We start from the raw sequence: 21096 nt of genomic DNA on the forward strand, positions 1-21096 counted from the left end.
GAACATAATCTCAAATCCAAATTCACCTGATTTTTTGGAATGAACTTCTGATCCTCTTTCCATTGTTGTACTGGTCTTATTCCTCTAATGGACTCAACTGGTGTCACTGACCTTATAAGAACTTCTAGGAGGTACTGTCTGAATTTTTAGCCAGTCTGTAACGTTAAACCATCACAGATTCTTTGGAGATCCACCTCATTGTTCAGATCCTTACATTCTTTTAGGTTGATAACAAAGCCTTACATCATAGTCGCTTTATTCTTAAGTGCCTACTTGGCTTTCTTAGTCAGATACTATTTGATAGTGAATCTTCTTCCCCTAGGATGAGTGTAACAGGCTACTCTTTGAGTAAAAAAGATCAAATAATTCACACTTCATCCTTTTGAAATCAGCAGTCTTCTGTGCATATTTTATGCTACCCAGATTGGAACAGAATAGATGTTCAAAGGATCAGGGTAGATGCACAAGCATGAATCAATTTCACTAGCCTTTTTGCATTTTTTCCCATCATATTATTCTGAAGTTCTTTTTTTTTTTTTTTTTTTTTTTTTTTTTTCCCAGAAAATTGTAAAAAAACCAAGTAGTTAAATGCAACTGATTTTTTTTTTTTTTCTGAAATGAAATTAATCTAGCTGAAATATATTGGTTTATATAGTTCTTCTGTTGCCATAAAGGAGACTTGTCACTGTTGTTTTACTCTAGTCTTTTATTGTCAAGGAGGAATAGAAAATTTAGTAGCTAAAATTAAAGGCTTTAATGTTAACTGGCCTGAAAGTATTCACATTCATTGTGAAAACATACATTTATTGTCAGCAGTGACTAAATTCACTACAGAAACCGTCAGCGTAGGACATCAAAGTGAGTGTGGCTCTCCCTAGAGGAGCAGTCCAGGATGTCCAGAATTTGACAAGGATATGTCTTTAAAGAAGATGGAAGAATGGCTTTGAAGCTGTAAAAAGAGAGGCCTTTAGGGCTAAATTCCTGCCACCATTCAAATGAACACTTCCAGAGGTTTGTATTTCAGAGTATATCAGTGATCTGATTTCAGTATCAATAATATGCTAGATCAGGTTAAATCAGGTTTTGTTACTATAAAATCAAGCTTGTAAACCCATGAAATTCAGTTAAGGTGCTAAGCTTTGTTTCATGTTCAGTAGATTGGAGGTGAAGGAGAAGAATCTGGACAACTAAATCCCCATTACTTAGCCCTAACATGAAATCCTGTGGGAGCATCTGCAGGCATAATAGTATTAGAGGATTCATAGTCCCAAGTTACTATTTTTTTTCCAAAGCTAATTAATTGTATAAGTATTTATCCTAGTTTTTCCCCACATTCTTTCAGCAAAAGTGATAATTCCCAATGACATCCTCTTGGAAACAGGCACAATAGCATTGTTAAATCCTGATAATTTATCATTCACATAATATCTACTGCAATGTCTTTTATTCCACCTGAAGAAGCCAGGTGCTGCAAAAACTTTTCTTGTTAATGAAGTCATTGTGTAATAATGCATGATCCAACACATACATTTCTAATGCACCGCAATGAGAAGACGTCACATGATGCCAGGCTGTTCAGGGGATAACTGTTCCAAGCGGCCATTTTCTGAAAATTTGTCCTGAAACAAGAGAGAAAGGGAGGACGTAAACAATTCATTCCTCCTTCACTGAAAGAAGTGCTTTCTTTCTTTGTGCCTGGTATAAGCAGTCCTTCATCTCCTGCTTGTTTTGATACTTATGAGGATTCCTCCTCCTGGTACTGTGTTGGCTATTAACCTCATACTGAGCTTACTGAGACACGTCTTTAATTGCTATCTATGGTCTTTGAGCCATTTCCTGTTTTCTCAAAGGATGATTTTTGGATCTGACTTTAGACCATCTTGACTGATCTGGTGAGGAAAATGAAGTCTCTTTCCTGTGAATACATTTCAACCATTATGTGTTTATTTTCCTTTCTAAGTTGGACTGAGATAGTGCACACACACACGTGTATGTGTGTGTATGGACTTACAAAGATGTATACATACTCACGTAAATAATTTATCAATTACATTTTTCTCTGAGGAAGGCACTTCACTTTAGGAGAAATGAAGTGATAGTGTTCAGCTTTGCTTCTGGTTTTCTAGGTCAAAGAAAGTGGGGAAAATAGCTATTGAAGGACAGACACTGATGCAGATTAGCCTAGAGAAGAGAAGAGAGCAGTTCAGCAAACCACAGAATCATTTCCAGAGACCCAGGGAGAATAGGCAACTCTCCATTGGCTGCAAAGTAGATTTCTAGAGACCTGGGCAGGCAGCAGAACTGGGGAGCCAGAAAGGTACAGCAATCAGTCTGTTCGCCAGATAGGTTTCTATCAAAACTTGCACTGGCATCAACATGATCCTGTTGAAAATACCAATTCCAAAAAATTGACAGTGTCTGACAGCAATGTGTTCTCTCAGCTGTTTTTTTCCTTTGTATTATTCCTTTGTGTGAAAAAGGCTGGCTGTGGATTAGGTCATAAAACTGAAGCACTTCAATAAAATTTCTTCTGTCTTATTTATCTAACTGGCAGCTGTAGGTTTACTTTCTTGTTCCTGCAGTGGGATGTTTAGTTTCCCTAAGTGTGTCTGGATCCTGAAAGACAGAAGTGGTGCTGGATGACAGTAGTCATACCTGACCTTAGACTTCTACAGCATAAATATCAGTGTGAGCTAGTTCCTTAGAAAACCCTTTTTAGTCAATAGATATAAACATTTATTTTTAGGTCATGATTCATCTTTATCTGCTTTAGATATCTGTCTTGTTCCAAAGGAGGTGTGAGAAGTGTATATTTCTCCCAGCTGACTGTAAAAGACGTCCAGACTGTTGGTTCAGATGCAAAAGGGTGCCTTGACCCTGAGGAATTCCCTTCCCTGGGTTTTCTGCCTAGTTTCCTTCTTGCTTGCCATGTTTCTGACACCAGTTCTGTCCCCACTGGCTAGCTCCATTAATGCTGAATGAAACTTTAAGTGACATTTCTGATTGCAGAGGGGCATGGAACATAGCTTCTCACTACATGTACCTATTTCCACCTCTCCAAAAACCACATCTTGACCTGGGAGCTCTGGACCTTATTAAGCACTTCATCTGGTGCGAAAGTCCACAGAATGATGCACAGAACTCACACATCTTCTGCATCTGGCTGCATTCCAGCTGTTTTGGCATTCATCTTTCTGTTAATGCTGCGGTTTGAATATGGTTCTTCATTTGGTAGGCTAAGTAATCAGTCCTGACAGTGCTGCATATGATTCTCCAGCAAAACAGCAGTGAAATTCAAACAATTATCATTCCTTGCACAAGGGAAACAGCACTTTATCTAATGTTGTCAATAGTGATTAGGTTTAACTTGCAGCTCCCGGTAGCTTAATTGGTAAATTGCAAATTTTGATGCCATTTGGAGGAACATTTTAGAACCTCAGTGGTTAAATTAATATTGGATAACGTGAATACTTTTGCTAGAAATGCCTGTCTGTCTTCCAGAAGCTTGTCATATTATGCTTACTCAGAAATAAAAGTTCTCTGAAGGGCAGGAGACTGAAATAAATATCAGCCATGGGTGACAGATTGCCAGACCTCCTTGCCTTGTCATTTTGGATATTTAGGAGAGTTTGTCTGTGCTTCCAGGACTACAGGTCACATTCTGCAATGAAGCAGTGACACTGACTGGTGGTTTATAAAATGCTGATTGCCATTTGAATATCTGTCTTATTAATAGGAACTTTTGCTCTATGTTTTTTCAGTTCTTGATGTGCACTTCACAATGCAGAACATATACTGTATTCATTCCAATATTGCTCACTTACACATACAAAAACACCCTCACAGGAAAATAAGAAGTGATTTCCTTTAACACCTTTTTTATTATTTTGTACTCTCATCATTGTCTAAGGCGATTCTTAAACCATGCTATCAGTAATTGCTACTGGTGATTCATCAAGCTGCAAACAAAGGAAGCTGGCTTCTTTACCTCAGAGACATCCGCCCCTAAAACATACACATCATTGGAAAATAACCACATTTGAAGATTTATGGTTCAGTCTGTGTCCATTCTGACAGTTAAATGGGATAGAGATACCCTTCTGTCTCACAGTAACTTGAACATGTTTACAGTCACTTGTATAATAACAAAACGTATCTCTTCTTACAGCTAATACCCATGTGGTTGCCAATGATACAGTCAAATCTAAAGGTAAGTTGTTTCTAATAACTTGTCCTTTTATTCTCAGTGTTATAAATTTCTGTAAATTCTGGAAATAAGGTCAGTAGACTTGGTCTCCAAACTATTTGAAAATAGGTCATTGTAGCACATCCAGATGCACTGGATAGCTCAGCACTGAAGGTCTTGGGCGTGAGCGTACGCAGAGCATCAGCTACGGTACTTGCCCTGTACTCAGTGCTGTTCTCTGTTTCTTTTGACACACTTTCCAATAACCAGGTTCTGCTGCCCAGCCTTTCCACACTGTTCACTGAGATGGTAGCTGGTAGGTTTTGTGTTTTGTGTTTGAAACTTTCTTCACAGATAATGACTAGGAGTCTTGACTCAGAAGATGGATTTTTGTTATATATAAAAATGAATATATTTTTATGCATACATATACATATGTGTATGCATATATATGTATGTATCAGATATTGTGGGACTACTTGGGTAAGACTGTGCCTGTTGTCCCTATTTGTAAGGAAGAGTGAGGTGGACCAGTGTGGCTTGCCACTCAAGAGTTTTATTAATGGGTATAAAGGTGCTGGATGTGGCCTAAGTATGTAGTTGGTTTTGATAAACATGGTGATCTTGTAGGCATATTTGTCCTTCATGACAATGCTGCGGTACAGGCTGTGGAAGAAAGAAAGGTGACACTGGGGCAGTGGAGAAACTTCCTCTGACCAACAACCACCGCTTGATGACAATAAGTACATTTACTACTAGAGTACATTAGAGAAACTAAATGTTTTGCATTGTTTCAACAGCATTTATCTGCTGGACTCCAGCTACGCCTCCAAGCCATCCAGAGCAACGTCAACCATCACAGCCTAAGAATGCTACAGGGGTCAGGACAAATGAACAATAGCTCGTCTGTGCTCCGCAAATGGCTGCAGTGTACCCAATTTAAAATGGCTCAAGTGGAAATTCAGTCATCGGAAGCTGCATCTCAATTTTATCCTTTATGATTAATGTCAATTGTTCCAAATGTTCATTTTTAGTCTAGCAATAACAGGGTGATAGCTGTAGAACACCTTTTTAAAAAAAAACAACACAGTATACAGAGCATATACTGTATCTATACTTTTTAGCCCAGAACAGATTGTGGAAAGGTTTATGTGAAGCTGTGAAGCTAAGAGCCTGACCTTGCCAGTCCCTAATTACACTTACTCATTTGTGCTCAAATGAGCAGGATCAACAGGTATTCAAGTCTGTAGTTATGAACATATTTGCAGGATTAGACTCAAGTCTATCACATTGTACATATCTCTCTGGTCAGTGAAATATCTCGTTAATAAATGTTTCTTTACATTATTTTTGAAGCTAAAACAAAAAATCACTTTTCTTTAACTTCTATTTTTTTTAAAACTAGAGTTGTAGCTATTCACAAACATATGGAAGTGCTATGTTGCTATTTTTTGATGATAAAAGAAAACAGGGTTTTTAGGAACCTTTATAGCTTTTGGGGGAGGTGTTTTTTTTTTTTTAGAGTCACAGCTGGCAATGCAATAAAACCTGTCACTACAAAACAGTGGTATTCTAATGAGGCTTTTTGTCATCATCTTCTGGGAAAATAGCAGCTTGTAAGGAGAGTTATTATAAAGTGCACTTAGAAATTAGGTTGTTAAACTGTGCCAATTCATTTGTCTTATTTTTTTTCAATACTGTTTTCCAAAACTGCCAAATCTAATTTAGTATTTTTTGAAATATTGCTTTAACTTCATTGATTCTGTGCTGCTTTTTGTAGGTTTCATAGAAGCCTCTCTGATTTTTGTGAATACTGTATTGCATTCTTCTGTAATACTTGTATACAATGCAATTAAAAATGGATAACCCAGACCTATTTTTATTGATGTCTACAGAAATTGCATTACAAGACTTCAAGAGGAGTGTGATTGGAACTGAGAGTTTGCATAATATTAACAAATCACAACATTTGCATACTACTGTATTGAACATGATTTTAATAACAAATGCATTTTAATATCTTTAAAGGACTCAGCCAAAGCCTGCTGAAATCTAAGGAGGAATCAATAAATTCAGTGATTTTTGCCCCAAATCTTAAGAGCACCACAATTTACCACCTCTGGTAATTTAAATCTGCGCAATCACAGTTTTATTTTCTGTACTTATTACTGCAATGCACTGATTAGAAGAAATACAACATAAACACGTTTGTTAATTAGAAAGCTATTATAAAGTCTTTACTACCGCTCTAAGAATCAACATTTTTCCTCCCTGATTGCATGGAAGTAGAAAGGCACACCTGTGAAGAAGTGATTGAGTATGTTTCAGTTGTTGTGGAGGGTCAATCTTTCCTCAGTATTATTACCAAAGAAAAAAGTGGAAATGTTTGGAGATATTCCATTAACCTAATACTATGCTGAAAACAAACAAACAAGCAAAAAACCACAAAACAAGCCCACCACCACGAAAGGTAGTAAAGCATGCACTAGCTTGCTTAAAAGACCCCTTCTAGTGTTTTTAGAGGATAGGCATTGATCTGGTTTTCCTTCCTTCCTAGATTCATACGTTAATGGAGTTTAAGCTCAGAATAGGCCATTCATTATAAATAAATAAATAAAATCAATCAATCAATCAAAGCAACAACAATGAAAAACCTAGCAGATTCATCGTAAGCTGTTTAATTGCAGATAGTTTTGCTTGTACTGAGGTCAGTGACTTGCATCTGACTAAGGCAGAATTTTTGAGCTTCTGGAAAGCATTTCTGTCTTGATTTGAACATTATTAAGCGGTCCATCAGAAGATATTTCTTAGTGCTTCAGGCATAGCAGTAACAGAGGGAAATACCACTTCCTTTCTCCAGGTTTTGACTGGCTATTTATAAGAAAGTTGTTCCTCGCCAGGTGCAGTACTTTGCACTTCCCCTTGTTGATCTTTATGAGGTTACTGTCAGCCCATTTCTCCAGACTGTCAAGGTCCTACTGGATGACAGCACAACCCTCTGGTGCATCAGCCACAGCTTTGTGTCACCTGCTGACTTGTTAAGGGTTTGCTCTGCCCCGTCATCCACACCATTAAAGAAAATGTTAAACAGGACTTGAGCCACTGCTGACCTCAGGGGTACACCTGTAGTTACTGGCCTCCAACTAGGCTTTGTTCCACCAATCACCACCTCCTGAGCCTGGCCCGTCAGCTAGTTTTCAGTCCGCTTCACTGTCTTGTCAAGTTTATTCCCTGTGCTGTGTGCATTAATGCACTGGCACTTCAGAGAGACACCCCCAGCATACTGATTTCACAGAAAGGGTTTGGGAAATTTCTCTGTAATGGTGCCTTAAAAGTGTTTTGTTGCTTTGTAATTCCAGCTAAGCCCTGCCTGTTTTGTTAATTTTGTGATCCTCTACTGTCACATCATCCCAGGCCCTTTGCTCATAGACCCTGTCTGTCACTCCCTTGCAGCACTGCAGTTAAAAACTAAGTGGTAAGCAGTTGTAACTTTGACTTCCAGGCAGAAAGGAGCTGTGGTTTGTGGTTTCATTGGGTTTGGCTCCTTTCTTTCCTGGGCTGTATCTCATTCATGCTTGCGTCTGTGATACAGAAGATAACTTTGCTGGGCAAGCACAGAAATAGGGCCCAGGCTCACCTGTTGTGGAATCTGGGGTCACCTCCAAGGAATGGAAATGGTCCTGTGAAAGCAGGATATGTAGGAGAGAGATTTCTGTATTTTGCTCTAACTCCTCACCACCTCTGTGCTACTGTTTCAGTGACTTGGTGAGTCTGAAATACAACTGAAAGGCAACTGTATGAGGGCCTTGGCTGTGAGAAAAAGGGGGAACTCAGGTGAGCACAATGGAGGTTGTGGAGACTTACAGAGTGAAGGCAGATCGCTTGTAGGGAAGCGGTTTGTCATCAAAAGTCACTTTCAGAAAGTAAATAACGTGATCAGGCATCCTGTGGACAGCGAATGTAGGCAACATGGCACAAGAGTTTTCCCTGCAAAACAAAATCTCTGCCTCTGAGGATTTGGTATTCAGAGTGGCAAAACACTAAAAAATGCAAATACAGTGGTAGGTAGTTAGTAGAATTAAACACAGACTTGCTGAATTCAGGTCCATAACTAAGCTCTTTCAGATTTTGTGGGAATTTAGATCTGGTTACAGCTCAGGGTTTAGAGATAAGAGCTGGTCACAGAACCTGCTTCCATATTTGAACATAGGGTTTAGGGATTTGGCATGGTTCTTGTAGAGCTGTCATGCGTAGTCAAATTAAGACGAAATATGAATTGAGCAGCTGCACTATCACAGAGAATGTAGCCTGGAAGAGATTACGATCGATGATTAGCATGTGCTGACTAATAAACGCAGCTTGGCCAGATGTGTGTGGTTAAACACCTCATGGAAATCACTAAATGCACTGTAGACTTCTTCAGAAATACACAAATCTGCATTAATTGTTTTTAAAAACACAGTAAAATATATCTTTTACAGTGCTTGAGGTTAAGGTGCAACTCAAGTAAGTCACCCATTCTCCCTCTGAAATAGCCCAGAGCAACAATTCTTTTTATTTCCTATGCAGATTGGGAAGCAAATATTTGGTGTTCTGTGTAAATGCCAGCACATAACAGAGGCCACAATCCAAGCATGGCTGTGTCTTTGGGGCTGTGCCTCCAGGAGCCGGGCCGCTGCAGCAGAATCCAGCCTCCCTCCATCACAAAGAGCTGCGGTTTGGAAACAGTATTTAGTCATATGTTGTGATAAGCTGCTTAAAGCACTGCCTGTTACTGGGGCTGACCTAGTAAAAGAAGCAATTTACTGTGCACTGAACCATGAGAGTTTCAACAACGCAGGGCACTCGGGATGAAATGATGGTAAAAACCCACATCGTACGCGGTGCGACGTGTGGGTAAATTACATAACGCTCTGACCTGAAAGCGAGGTTAACATCTGCACCGAATCCCTCGTATTGCCGGGCAGGCCTTTCTGCAGCCTATTAAGAAAGCCACTATCCAATCTACACGCAGGGCTACACAAACAAAAAGCTTTTTCAGCACATCGGTTACTACCCACACACATGCCTTATCTTATATGTAACATTTCTGTGACATCTAATTAGAGCCGCAGTTGGGTCAGATGCCTTAAACCCACACAGTCACTTCCCTGGCTCTGTTTTTCTTGATATGATGGGACGTGATGTACTGTAGGACTGACAAATGTTCTGGGCCTGAAGATTTCTCTGAACTCTGGCCTGCATCGCCTTCTTTCAAGCTGGATGAAGATTACCAGAGCCCAGGGCTATTTCGTCTTTGCTAATGTGTCCTGGAAAAAGCTCTGAAGGAAAGGTTCCTGTGCTGCTCCCCACTTGCACACAGCTCTGAGAGGGTTTCATCCACAGCTTTTGTTGTTGCAGCTTAATGTGACTTTAGCAGAGCCAGAGCCTATATTCTTTCTGTGGGATCTGAATCTCAACTGCACATTGAATTTTTAGTCAGTGATGTGGGTCTTCATTTTATCAGTAGGCCTAATAGCAGGCGAAGGCAACAGAAATGCAGTTGGCTTAAAGTTGACACGCCACTGGTTGGACTTGATGCAAATTAGAAAGGAAGGGCTCTGTGTCTGTTGATTTATAACTCTGAATTACTCCATTCACTTCTTCCTCTCCCTGCTGAGTACAATTTCAGCTGGAGGCCGAGCAGCCAGGGGCAGCAGTGAGAACAGCGAGTTCAAGGGAAGGTGCCCTGCTGCCTCTCAAGCTGCAAAGGCATCAGGAAGAGAACTTGAATCTGCCCTTGGCATCAGCCTCTCCAGGGCCTGCAGCAGGGGAGTCAATGACCACCACTGGAAATGCTTTTGGTCAGGTAACAGAAGGCCACGCAAGGACGAGGCAGGCCTGATATGGCCTGGTGAGCTGCCTCAGTGCCGAAATCCTGCAGTGGGAACTATGTAGTTGTTGTCTATCCCTGTGTGTGGCCTGTGCATCGCCATTCTGGAGCAGGACGTTGCCAGGAGCTAGCAGTACTTGGGAAGGGCACTAGTTCCTCATTCTTACTTACAAAGCATTAACATGGAAAAACAGAAGCCATGACTCAGTAACTGGAAGTCTACATACTCAGTCACTTTCCAGTGTTTTGTAGGATTTGATAAGACACTGCAAGACTGCAAACTGACTGATAAGCAGCCTTCTGTGGACAGCCCCAGGTAACCTACTCTGACATTGTGTTTAACCAGCTCCCCATCAAACATGGGGAAACTAACAAACCGTGACTGTGAGCTGGGAGGCTCTGCGCTTGATAGACATAGTGTAATGCTAGGTCAATTTTCTCTATGTATAATTCAGCAGCCGGGCAACAAAACTGCTACGGCTGTTTTACTATTTTAGATTCTTTCAAAAAGGCACAACAGCACATCTGTGACATTTTACACACAATAAAAATTTTGCAGGTAATCCTTTCTTTGGGCAGATTAGCTTTTCTGACAGTGCCTTTGCTTTCATGTGAAGTCAAATTGATTGCAGTGAAGTTCTTTACAAAAGCTTTTCTAAACCTGTGAACCCTATCCATGCAGGAAAACATCAGTAAAACAGAATATAAATGACCACTATGTAAATAAATAAACAAACAAATAAATAATGATACCCATTTTACATTACAGAGAAAATCCTGTGTAAATTATGTTGATTAGTTAGAATCAAAGCAAGAATAAACTGCCAGAGATTTATTGAAATCTGCAGAGCCACAGATTTATAGCCATTAAGTATCAAACCCAGTATTTATATATCAAACCCAGTATATATATATCAAATCCTCACAAGGAACAAGGATTGATGCTGTGAAACAACTGGGCAGCGGAGGAATACTTGTTTCTGGTGCTAGGCTGTTCCAAAGAGGTGCCACATGAAACTGCTGAAGTGAGGCAGCCATGGTTTGATCTTCTTCATACTGATATGTTTATTGAAAAGCAGATTTTACCATCACTACACTACCAAGTGGACAATGTTGGTTTTCTTTGCTGTGTGGGGAACAGCATGTTTGTTCTCCTGTGTTCATCTTTGATTTACTCTGATCACACACACCTCAGAGCTCAGCATTTTCCCAACTCATCCGAGGACAGCTGGTGCTCCAGAAGCTGCAGCTCTACTTTTGTTCAGGAGATCATATTAATTATACTTGACCAAAGCATTTTTAAACCTTCCAAAATCATTTAATATAATAGTATTAGCATTCCCACTCAGGGATTCCTACCCTGATTACAATGATGCTCAAATATCAGATGCTTATCTGCTCCAAGTGTGTGTCACTTCACACAAATAGCCCAGGTACGTTTCCAGGCTTTGAGAGGAAGAGTGTGAGAGGGCCATGTAGATTATTTCACCCCTGGTATCTCAGCTCCATCAACATCTATGCCTGGATCCCAATCAGAAAGTTCTCAGCTCATCTCCAGTGACTATTTATGATCCATTGAGAGCTGTCAGGGTGATGAAAGCTGTACAAGCCAGGAAGAAAATATGCTTACCGCTCCAAGGATTTTATGAAACTCAAGCATATGCATCCCTGCAAGACAAAATCTTCTGTGTAGGAACTGCCTTCTTCAGAGCCTTTTCAGCAGCATTATTTATCTATGTTTCATTGTAAGTAGTTTAATATTTGTTAACATTTCTGTCACAAGTGAATTGCAGCTGATTCACCTACTGTGTAATAATTTGCAAATTAATTCTATTAACGGAGTTAGTCTTAATTAATCTGCACTGTCCAATTATTCATCTGATTCACCCACCTACATGCAGAAGATAGCCTCAGAGGGTTATTATTCTGTCCCTTTTGAATCACAAAACAGCTGCTAGTTTTCCCCAGCTGTGTGGCTGAGATCAAACATCAGGGCTGCTGAAGATGCTTTGCCACAAATCAGGGTATTAAAAGCAAGGAATTTAATGTTCCCTCATGTGTCACAAAACAGAGCAGGATGACATGGCTGGGAAGTTAAATCCACAGCAGCATGTCAAGGCTCTGCTTGGTCCCATTTTGAGGGCTGTTTTGCATGCACTGGGGCATTGTGCTGGGGTTTCATGAGGGGGATGTGCTAGTTAGGGTTTGGAGAGATGAGGGGGGTGAATAACCATTCCCCTATACACCCTCCATTGATGTACCAGCCCCAGGAGTGACACAATGCTACTCCTTCAGCAAAGTGAGAAGGGGCTTGAGGGGACTTTGGCCTCCCTTACCTCTTCATAAAGGCACAGAGCAAGGCCTGTAGCGACATGAAGACCCAAGGAGGAGCTGTTCCTGCCCTGTTCTGGAGGTAGGTGGGAGAGGCCACATAACATGATTCGGGATGTGCAGGTAGACATGTACCAGTCTGAGGCTTTCCTGATCAACTTTTCCAGCTGGTGTTTTACTGAGAAACCCGAATCTTAAATTTTAGCCTCCATTAGTCTCCAGGTCTCCCATTTTCCCACTGCTAGTGACCATTGATATATCCCTGCAAAGGTAGAGGGGATAGCTAGAGGGTTGGGTGTGAAAAGAACACGGGGAGCCGGTTCCCTCCTGAGGTTGCTGTCTGGATTGCTCAGCAGCTGTGCTCATGTTCAGGAACAAGGATGCAGCAAGCTTTCAGATCCGAAGTCCTCCTTTGGAAGACATTAGTTACTTTGCTCAAGAAGGGTGTGCATATGCTGTGTGCTGGCTTTTCCTAGCTGTAAGGGCATAACTTTTACAAATGCAATTACCTCCCTCATTTGTTAATTATCTTTGAGTAAATGAAGTCACTTCAGCTGTATGCTTGTCTCAGGTGTCATCTGCAGACAGGAGGACTAATTCTGACTTTTTTCCTCCCTTTTAGTTGAAGTGAGTCCTACTGGAAAAACCAGGACTGAGCTTTTTCCTTCCCTGTTCAGTATCTCAGCAGATAAAAACTGTAGGTCTTGACAACTCTGACCTGTAGCAAAAGATGTAGTGAGAACAAGATTAACTTGGAATTCACTTTTTTAGTAATACGTAGTTTCAGAGTTTAATAACTGAACCTTGGGTGCTAGGACATTTATATCCCTTCTTAACCTTTGCAGCTAATTTTACTGTGCCAAGCTACTTGTTTTTTCTCTCTCTGCCCAGAGGTTTGACATGAGAGAGCTATCTGCTTGTATCCAGAGCAGACAAGAAATCTCAAACACGTCTGTGTAGTTTGGCTTGAGCTTAGATCTAAAGTTAGCAGGGACTCGTGTCATAACTAGTGCAGAAGGAGCATTTGAATTTATAGTCACAGGAAACATGCAGGATTCTTGCATTATCAAATAAAAACCTAGATATCATTTAATTTAATGTCTTTAAAGCCAACAGCATCTTACCTGAGATCTCATGTGATACTCAAGTGGGTCCAAATCTTACATGTCCCCCCTTAGCTGTTATTATGCTGTTATTTATCTCAGTAAAATATTAATTGTCAATGCTGTAGTAATATGAAAAACTGAAAGTACCAGTGAAGACTATTGATTTTTTTTTTAAGTGCAAAATGAGTCTCAGGGGAGTCTGGATGGCTCAGAGGATTGCATAAGATACTGAATCATCTGTCAGCCATTGCTGTCTCCATAAAAGAATGGTAGCTTCTGTCTGTACAGTGATGCTCACTTTTGACTCACTCTCATGGAATGAAAACCTTGACCATAGAGGTTGCTGGGCATTTATTTCAAAGGGAGTTGGCACTTGAAAATCATTTCAGTTCTGGGCTAAAGGTCTTCAGTTACTGCTTCATACTTAAGTCTTTTTATTTTTTTTTCTTTCTCTCCTTTTCCCTTTTATTTATTTATTTATCTATTTATTTATTTAATTCCCTGGATGTTCTGTTGCTGAAAATTTCTGTTTAGGAGCCTTCATAGAAATGGATAGCACTTTAAGAACTACAGAAAATAAACTATATTTCCACCATTGAGAGGATTGATTTTTGTTTTCATTTTATTTTTTTATTTTCAAGATAAAAGGAATGTTTCAAATACAATTACTGATTTTCTTCCTTAGTATGCTTAAGCAACAAGATGAACATAGCTCAGAAAAATTGCAAGGATGTTCCCCAACATGTCTGTAAATAACATCCTTTTTGTGCTCCAAGTAGAGTTCTGCAGAAGCAGTTAAGCTTTTCAGAATAACTTTTTAATTAAAGCAATAAAATGCACCACTCACCGCAGAAGTGGCCTCCCCTTTGTCTTCTAAATAGGAATTATGATTTCAGCTTTTTTGTCACCACTTATACCAAGCAAGAATCAAAAAGCAATCAAGACTTGAGGGCCATATGAATATCAGATTAATACAATCAGCCTGACAGTAGGGAGACTAGGAAGACTTTTTTTTTTTTTTTTTCAGTATAAAAATAGCAAAGAGAAATGCCAAGTAAGTCCTTTTTTTTTTTTTCTTTTTTTTTTTCTTTTTTTTTCTTTTCTTTCTCTTTCTTCTTTCCTTCCCCACTTGTTTCACACCATTAAACGCTTTGGAAGAAAGGTACAGTAACTGCAGCTATTATAGGTAAACTTTAGATGAATGTACCTGCCAGAATATAAATGAAATCCTATATCACTTTGCTCATTTTGTTTTGTTTTCCCCATCCTAAATGAAATTAGAGAGAATTAAATTTTTGAAGCATGACCGTTGCACAGAGAATTATTCAGCTAAGAGCTGGCCACCTGCAAGAGGTTCTCTCCTCCCTCCCCTTAAGCTTGTTATTCATTGTCTCTGTTACTAATTAGGTTTTCTGATTTAAACTTAGTTTGCAGATGATGGATTTTAAAGAATATTGTAAGGGACAGGACATCAAGGTCAATATTCAAAACTGGCTGAGATGTAACCTTCAGAGTGCTTATGCTCTGTGATAGCTCCAGAAAGGGAGAGGCCATGTGCTGAGCTGACAATCTTGTTAGCTTTTTGTTGTTTTTTATCCACAGCATGCAGCAAATAGTGCCACTGCTGGTGGGTGACACCATAGCTATGAAAGTTAAAGGCACTGCCCATTAAAAGCGGCACCTGCTATGTGTGAAGTTTGACCCTAGGCACCCAAGACATGCTTCCAGGGTGGGTGAACAATATATTTTCTTGCAGCCTGAGGGCTAACTGATGAGGAGCACAAGGGAGAGGGAAGCACTGTAAGCATTTTAGATAAACATCAACCACTTTATTGCTGACCGTGAATTCAGAAACGGAGCTTTACAAGACTGAAGGGAGAAGAGTCATAATTGGATCCTTTGCTAATTCAGCAGCAGCGTGGCTCAGTCACAGCCTGGTCTCTCATATACATAGAATGGAAAATTCCTCTTCAGGCCAGTTCTGGTGCTAGATCTACTTTAAATAGCTCTTTTCTCCTTCAGTAGGCCTAATGGCTTCATTACAGTCTCTCATGAATGAAGGCAGTGCTTGGAGCAAACAGGGTGATCAGAGATGGTCCTCTATGGGTTTCACAGCTCAGGAAACCCCCTCAGAAGCAGACTTTCACCATCTGGGCTGGGGGGACTAGGAACCTACTTGAAGGAGGGGTCTTCTCAGAGGATAAATCCATAGTGAAAAAACAAGGTCTTTATGATTTTTTGTTTTTAAGTACCTGCTGAAGTTATGCAGTACTTTCAGAGGCCTTGGCTCTTGTAAATGGCAGCATTCCTGCAGATGTCAAAACTTTACTATGACCACAAGGACATCCACAGGCTTAAAGCATTCAACAGCAAGCCATGTTCTAGCTGTGCTGAGGTGAGCTCATTTACATAGGGTAATTTTTCCCATGAGGGATGGGAAGTGTATATTTTGATAGTGGGCACCTGTATACCAGCTGCAGGACTGCTCCAGTAGAACAATTCTACACTCAGCAGTACTTTTTCTGGAGCCTTGTCTCATGGATCTTGATTGTTCCTTGGGACAGGTTGGGCAAATTTTCCTCACGTAGCTGACATGGTGATGCTGGGCTTGTTCTGAAGTCTAGCTGTCTTCTTCAGCTTCCATGGCACAGTCTTTTTCTTTTTGCCACAGCAAATTCCTTATACAAGGCACCATTGCTAGAGGCTTTCCTTCCAATGCTGTGAATCTACAATGCCTTTGTCCCCGGAGTCTCTTCTTCCAGCATCAGCTGTGGTAACAAAAGCATACAATCTGCAAAGACTTTTCTAAGACTTCTTCCTATACAATGCAGATGGTTGGGGCTAGAGCCTTGAGATTATTCCTAAGGAATGTAATAAGTTGCAATTGTTATGACTCCATTCATATACAGAGATATACCTGGGATGACACTCTGAAACCAGTTGGAATCAACATTCAAATAATTTACCAAAATTTCCAGTAATTCATGCATTACTGAGAGAACAGCATGGGTATTTCAGGGCATTATTGTTCCACATTTGCTTGAGATAACTTGGTATTTAAATATGCAAAGGCTTGTTTTGTCACACTGGGATTAAGTGCTGGGAATTGCTAATTTCAATCAACCTTACATCTGCAATAATTCAGCTCTCCCCAGCAGGTTGATTAGGTTCACTGGGTCAGACAGCTGTAGGATATCCTGTGTCAGGAAAGAATGACTGTTTGCTAAAACACTGCTGTTGATGGAGGCAGTTCATTTGGGAAATGTCAGCAGTGGGTGAGATGGAAAGGATGTTCCTGAAAGCTTAAAAGCTAATCGTGGGTTAGGCTCCTTGACGCAAAAGAAAGGAGGGGGATTGGAGTAATTGCTAGTTTTATTCCAACTTGCTCTTCTTTATTGGATTAGCCAAGTTAAAACCCCCTCTAAACTAATGTTTAGGAACAAAGCATTTAGAATAAAAGAAATAATATTTATGTAATTAAATTAATATGTCCTCAAATTCTCTGGTCTCCTTTGCTGTCATGGAGAGTCATATTTTCAAATGTATATACTTTGATACTATATTCCTTCCCAGCATACACAGGCTTATATTGTTGTTGAGGCACTGAAACAATGGGTTTATGCTTTCATAAAGCAAACTAAATGTGGTACTGGTATAGAACCACTATATGTATATAGTGTGTGTGTGTGTGTGGGTCAGGGACAAAAACACCCTTTGTTTAATCTGTATTATTCATTAAAAATGATACAGCAATTGCATTGACTTGAGTAATTGTCAGCAACTAAAGAAGCCTGTGAGGGAATGCCTGGGTCTGGACGTGGAGCAGGGAGGTCTGGCTTCCATTCCCTTGGTCCCAGAGCGGGACCACTCTTAGACAAAGCATCTGTGTTTCAGTTCCTTCCTCGCACTGTGAGGGAGGTAAGGCTGACCTTCCTCTGTTTTCGTAAAACCATATTTATATTTACAAATCCTCCTGAGAAATGTAAAAGGAACTTGTCCACCCCCAGTGTCTATGTGCAAAGATCTGTGCACAAAAGATGATGTGCACGTCCAAAAGGAATTGAAGTGCCAAAGGGAGGGAGATCAGAGGAGGTAGCTATGGGGTCTCAAAAACCATGGAGGAAATTTCACATGGAGCTGTAAGCAAAACGAATAAAGCCAGAACAAAAGTTCATTTGACAATTTTCAGTAGATTTCAGTACTCATGGAAGGGAAATGACCCACTCAGGAAACATTTCAAATATATTTTTTCTTTTTCTGGGTGTGATATCTGGTTTTGAGGGCATACCAAAATTAAACAAAAAAAGATCATCTCACATAGCAGATGGGAATGGATAACTTTTACAGATTGCATCGTGTTTTGAAATTTAGAAATGAATTTAAAGTTCATATTGAACCTGACCATACTTCGAGCCAGAAAGCCTGATTGTAATCAAAGAATAGCAACTTGGTTTGTTTTCATAACAATATTTTGTTAGTGTTAATAGGCAGCCAAAATGCCAAATGAAAGATGAATTGAAGCAATAGACAGGATAGAGCTGAAGTTTGCCTGGGAAGTCCTTAATGAGCAAAACACAAATTGTGTATCATTGTCAATGACCCACAAACATTTCTGGGATGAAATATTTCTTCCTGTTAAGAAGCAAAGAGATTTTCTTAAATTTAAACAAAGTGGGAAAGTGGGAAAGAAAGTGCTTAGCAATAAAAAGGCAGAAGGAGAAAGAGATTGGCAACAACACAACAGACTGTTGGAATAGCTTGTATTTTCCCTAGAGAGATTTCTCTTAATGTTCTGAAGGTCTGATCCCTTAGGTAATAGTTTACCTTTTAAGCTCTGGACATACATGACACAGTGTACATCTGATCTCTCTAGGGAGTTTATATGCCTGAAGTATATATGACACCTAGAAAATACATTCAGAGATCAGAAAATTTCAAAACTGACCATTCAAAGTCCAAGACTCTGAGCAGAGCACTGTGTAAAGTGTGGCAGTGAGGAACAGAGTTTTTTCTTCCTCAGGTTTAGGTAGTTCAGTGGTGCTCATAAGCACTTCTGTGCGTTTGAAACTCACTGCTGACCTCTCTCTAAGGATAACAGGGTTGCTTTAAGAACATACAAAGTTGCTTTGGAAAGAGTATCCAGAACAATTTCTGAAGAAAGGTGGTAATAAAAGCACCATTGACCCTGTTTTTCATCAAGACCATATACCTGTGATGCAAGAAGGGTAGGTTAAACTCTCAATGCTGAGTTATGGGGGAAAAAAAAAAGTAATTCCTGCTTACAAAAGTATAAGCTGTTTTCATTTTCTTAGTTTTAATAAGATGTTTTAGTGCAAAATATTCAGGGGTTAAGGGTTGTATCAAATTATGATCCTACAGAAAACTTTTCCTCTGCAAATTCAATTTCTACCTTTCTTTTCCTTAGCAGAATGACCTCAGGCCCTGCATGGCAGAGGAGTAACATTTATTAAGCTTTAGCAGCAGGAACTGATTAGCTTAGCAAAAATGTCACAGGGGGCCATACTTGCAAGCGTATATATTGGGTAACAGTTCAGAGACAATCACTTACAGTCCAAAACAGACAGCTTCTTCATCAATGCCAAAACACACTCAGGAAATTAAATTGTTAAAAGTCGGGCTTGTTCATTCACTTTCTGGAGAGCTCGATGAAGTAGGAAAAGCATGAGAACACAACCCCTCTGGGCTGGAAGCACCACGCTCCTGCTTTGCCTGTGAAAGCCTCCGGAGGGCTGCGAGCCTCTGCTGGAACAATTTAATTACCCGGACCAGAAACTTTGCCAGAGATCACAGGGAGGCTCCAGGCTAACCATGAGTGGTACTCTCTCATCTGATCCTGGCACAAAGAGGCTACCGGGACCCTGTGAAATGTACTCATTTTTCCTGTCACAACTTCAAGACTTTTAGGCTTTTAATCTCAGAAACCTCTGGAGCAGAGAAAGAACTGATATACGCTAAAGAGGTAGCAATTTTTTTGCTGTCCAGTCTGGCCATGATCTTTGGTGTACCTACCCTGCTTCTCAGCTTTCTTCTCCCTCTTTATGTTTAGAGGATGGCAAGTGTTATGGGACGGGGAGAAGAGAGATGTGAGGGGCTTCATGCAGGTGACGTGTGGGTCTGGCTGTGGGGCAGTGTGATGGCATGGTGCTCAGCATGGGTCTACCTTGCTTGCCAGCTTGCTGCAAGGAAGAGTTGTCCTGAAGGACAGTTTGGAGTCATGTGAAGTGGGTCAGTGTTCACTGACTTCAGTGGTGGCTATTTATATGGGATGGAGAGGAGGGATAATGGATGTGCTATTGCAACATAAGGCTATTTATACAAAATATGGAAGCATGGATGAGTTATTGCAAGGACATATTTATATTTACTACTGCAAGAGCACCTCAGCTTTTATGTGTGCCCACTCTTGCTCCGCAATGAAAACGGGGATGCTTGCTTTTACTGATGAGTCACCCAGTGTTAGCTAAGGTACCTTGGTGTACTGCTGGGTGTGGAGCTCAGACATGTCTTTCGGTCTCTGACTTAATGCTGTACAACTCCCTGGGCCTACAGACTGCCTCTTGGGAAACTGTGAGAGCTGATGTTGGCACGCAAAACTCAACTATATGTACTGCAACCTGTACATATGACATTTCTGGAGGAGGCTATCTACGGGGGTCCACAAAGCAGAAATGACTGCCCAGGCACTCACTGCCCAGTGCCAGCACTGCAGGTGTCTATAGGAGGTGGCTGAGGTGGCTCCTGGTGAACTGTCAGCAGATGGAGGGAAGGAGGCGGCATGGTGTTGAGTGAGGTTTCACCTCTCAGCTCTCTCCTCAAGGGACTTTGTTGCCTAAGGGTGTGCCAGAGCTACCTGCCTTCCTCAGCAAGGAGCTAGTATTGGTGAAAGCCACAGCTGAGTACCTAACTCATTTCAGTGCTCCTTGTACCAAGTACAGCCACCACGGTGGGGCATAGTAGGGTGAAACGTTTCCCTCTCCTCCAGCAGTTACTTTGCCAGTTTGATTGAATCCAGCTGTCCCATCCAGTCTGTGGCCTTTCCTGGCATTGCTGGGTAGGGATTTCCCTCTTTTCTTTCCCCTCCTTCCCTGCCCAGCACACTGGCGCAGGGCAGTGACTGTGGCCCCCTCCTGCCTCTGGTCTGTGTGTGATGGCGGGCTGATAGGCTGGAGCCTCTCTGCACATCCTGGTGAATGGTGACTGCATACAAAGCAGAAGGTGCCTCAGCAGGTAAAGGTGACAGCACCTTGATGCCTCTACAGCTGTCTTGTGTGGGGAGTCGGGGAGCAGCGTTGAGACCTTGCTCACAAATGGAGCCAAGGGGAGGGCTGTAGCTCAGGTCTCACACATCCCAGAGAACCCCTGGCTGGGGAAGTGCTGCACCTACTGCAAGCCTGTCCTGCTGGAACAGGACCACTGGGACAGGGCAGGAGAAATGACTGTTCTGGGCTTCCTGAAGTGTTATGTCACTCAGCTTTGCTTAGATGAATGCACCCCAGGCAGAGCTGCTCTGCAGGGGAAGCAGCCTGAGAGACCAAGCTTCTTGAAAACCCAGTTGTTCGGATAGCTATGTCAGAAGTCTT

At 41.0% G+C, this 21096-nt stretch overlaps 1 protein-coding gene across 3 annotated transcripts in view; it reads left to right on the forward strand.

The window, feature by feature from the left end:
• Positions 1-5187, forward strand: part of UNC79 (unc-79 homolog, NALCN channel complex subunit) — a gene marked incomplete at both ends in the record, with an annotated part of 101505 nt that extends 96318 nt beyond the window's left edge. For all 3 annotated transcript variants that reach the window (XM_084288570.1, XM_084288571.1, XM_084288572.1), the window contains 2 exons: positions 4169-4210; positions 4987-5187. In XM_084288570.1, the coding sequence (XP_084144696.1) occupies positions 4169-4210; positions 4987-5187 (243 nt within the window). The remainder of the gene's footprint in view (positions 1-4168; positions 4211-4986) is intronic.
• Positions 5188-21096: the final 15909 nt, after the last annotated feature.

This window comes from Netta rufina (assembly GCF_964035555.1).
Source record: "Netta rufina genome assembly, chromosome: 5".
In the NCBI taxonomy this organism is placed as follows: Eukaryota; Metazoa; Chordata; class Aves; order Anseriformes; family Anatidae; genus Netta; species Netta rufina.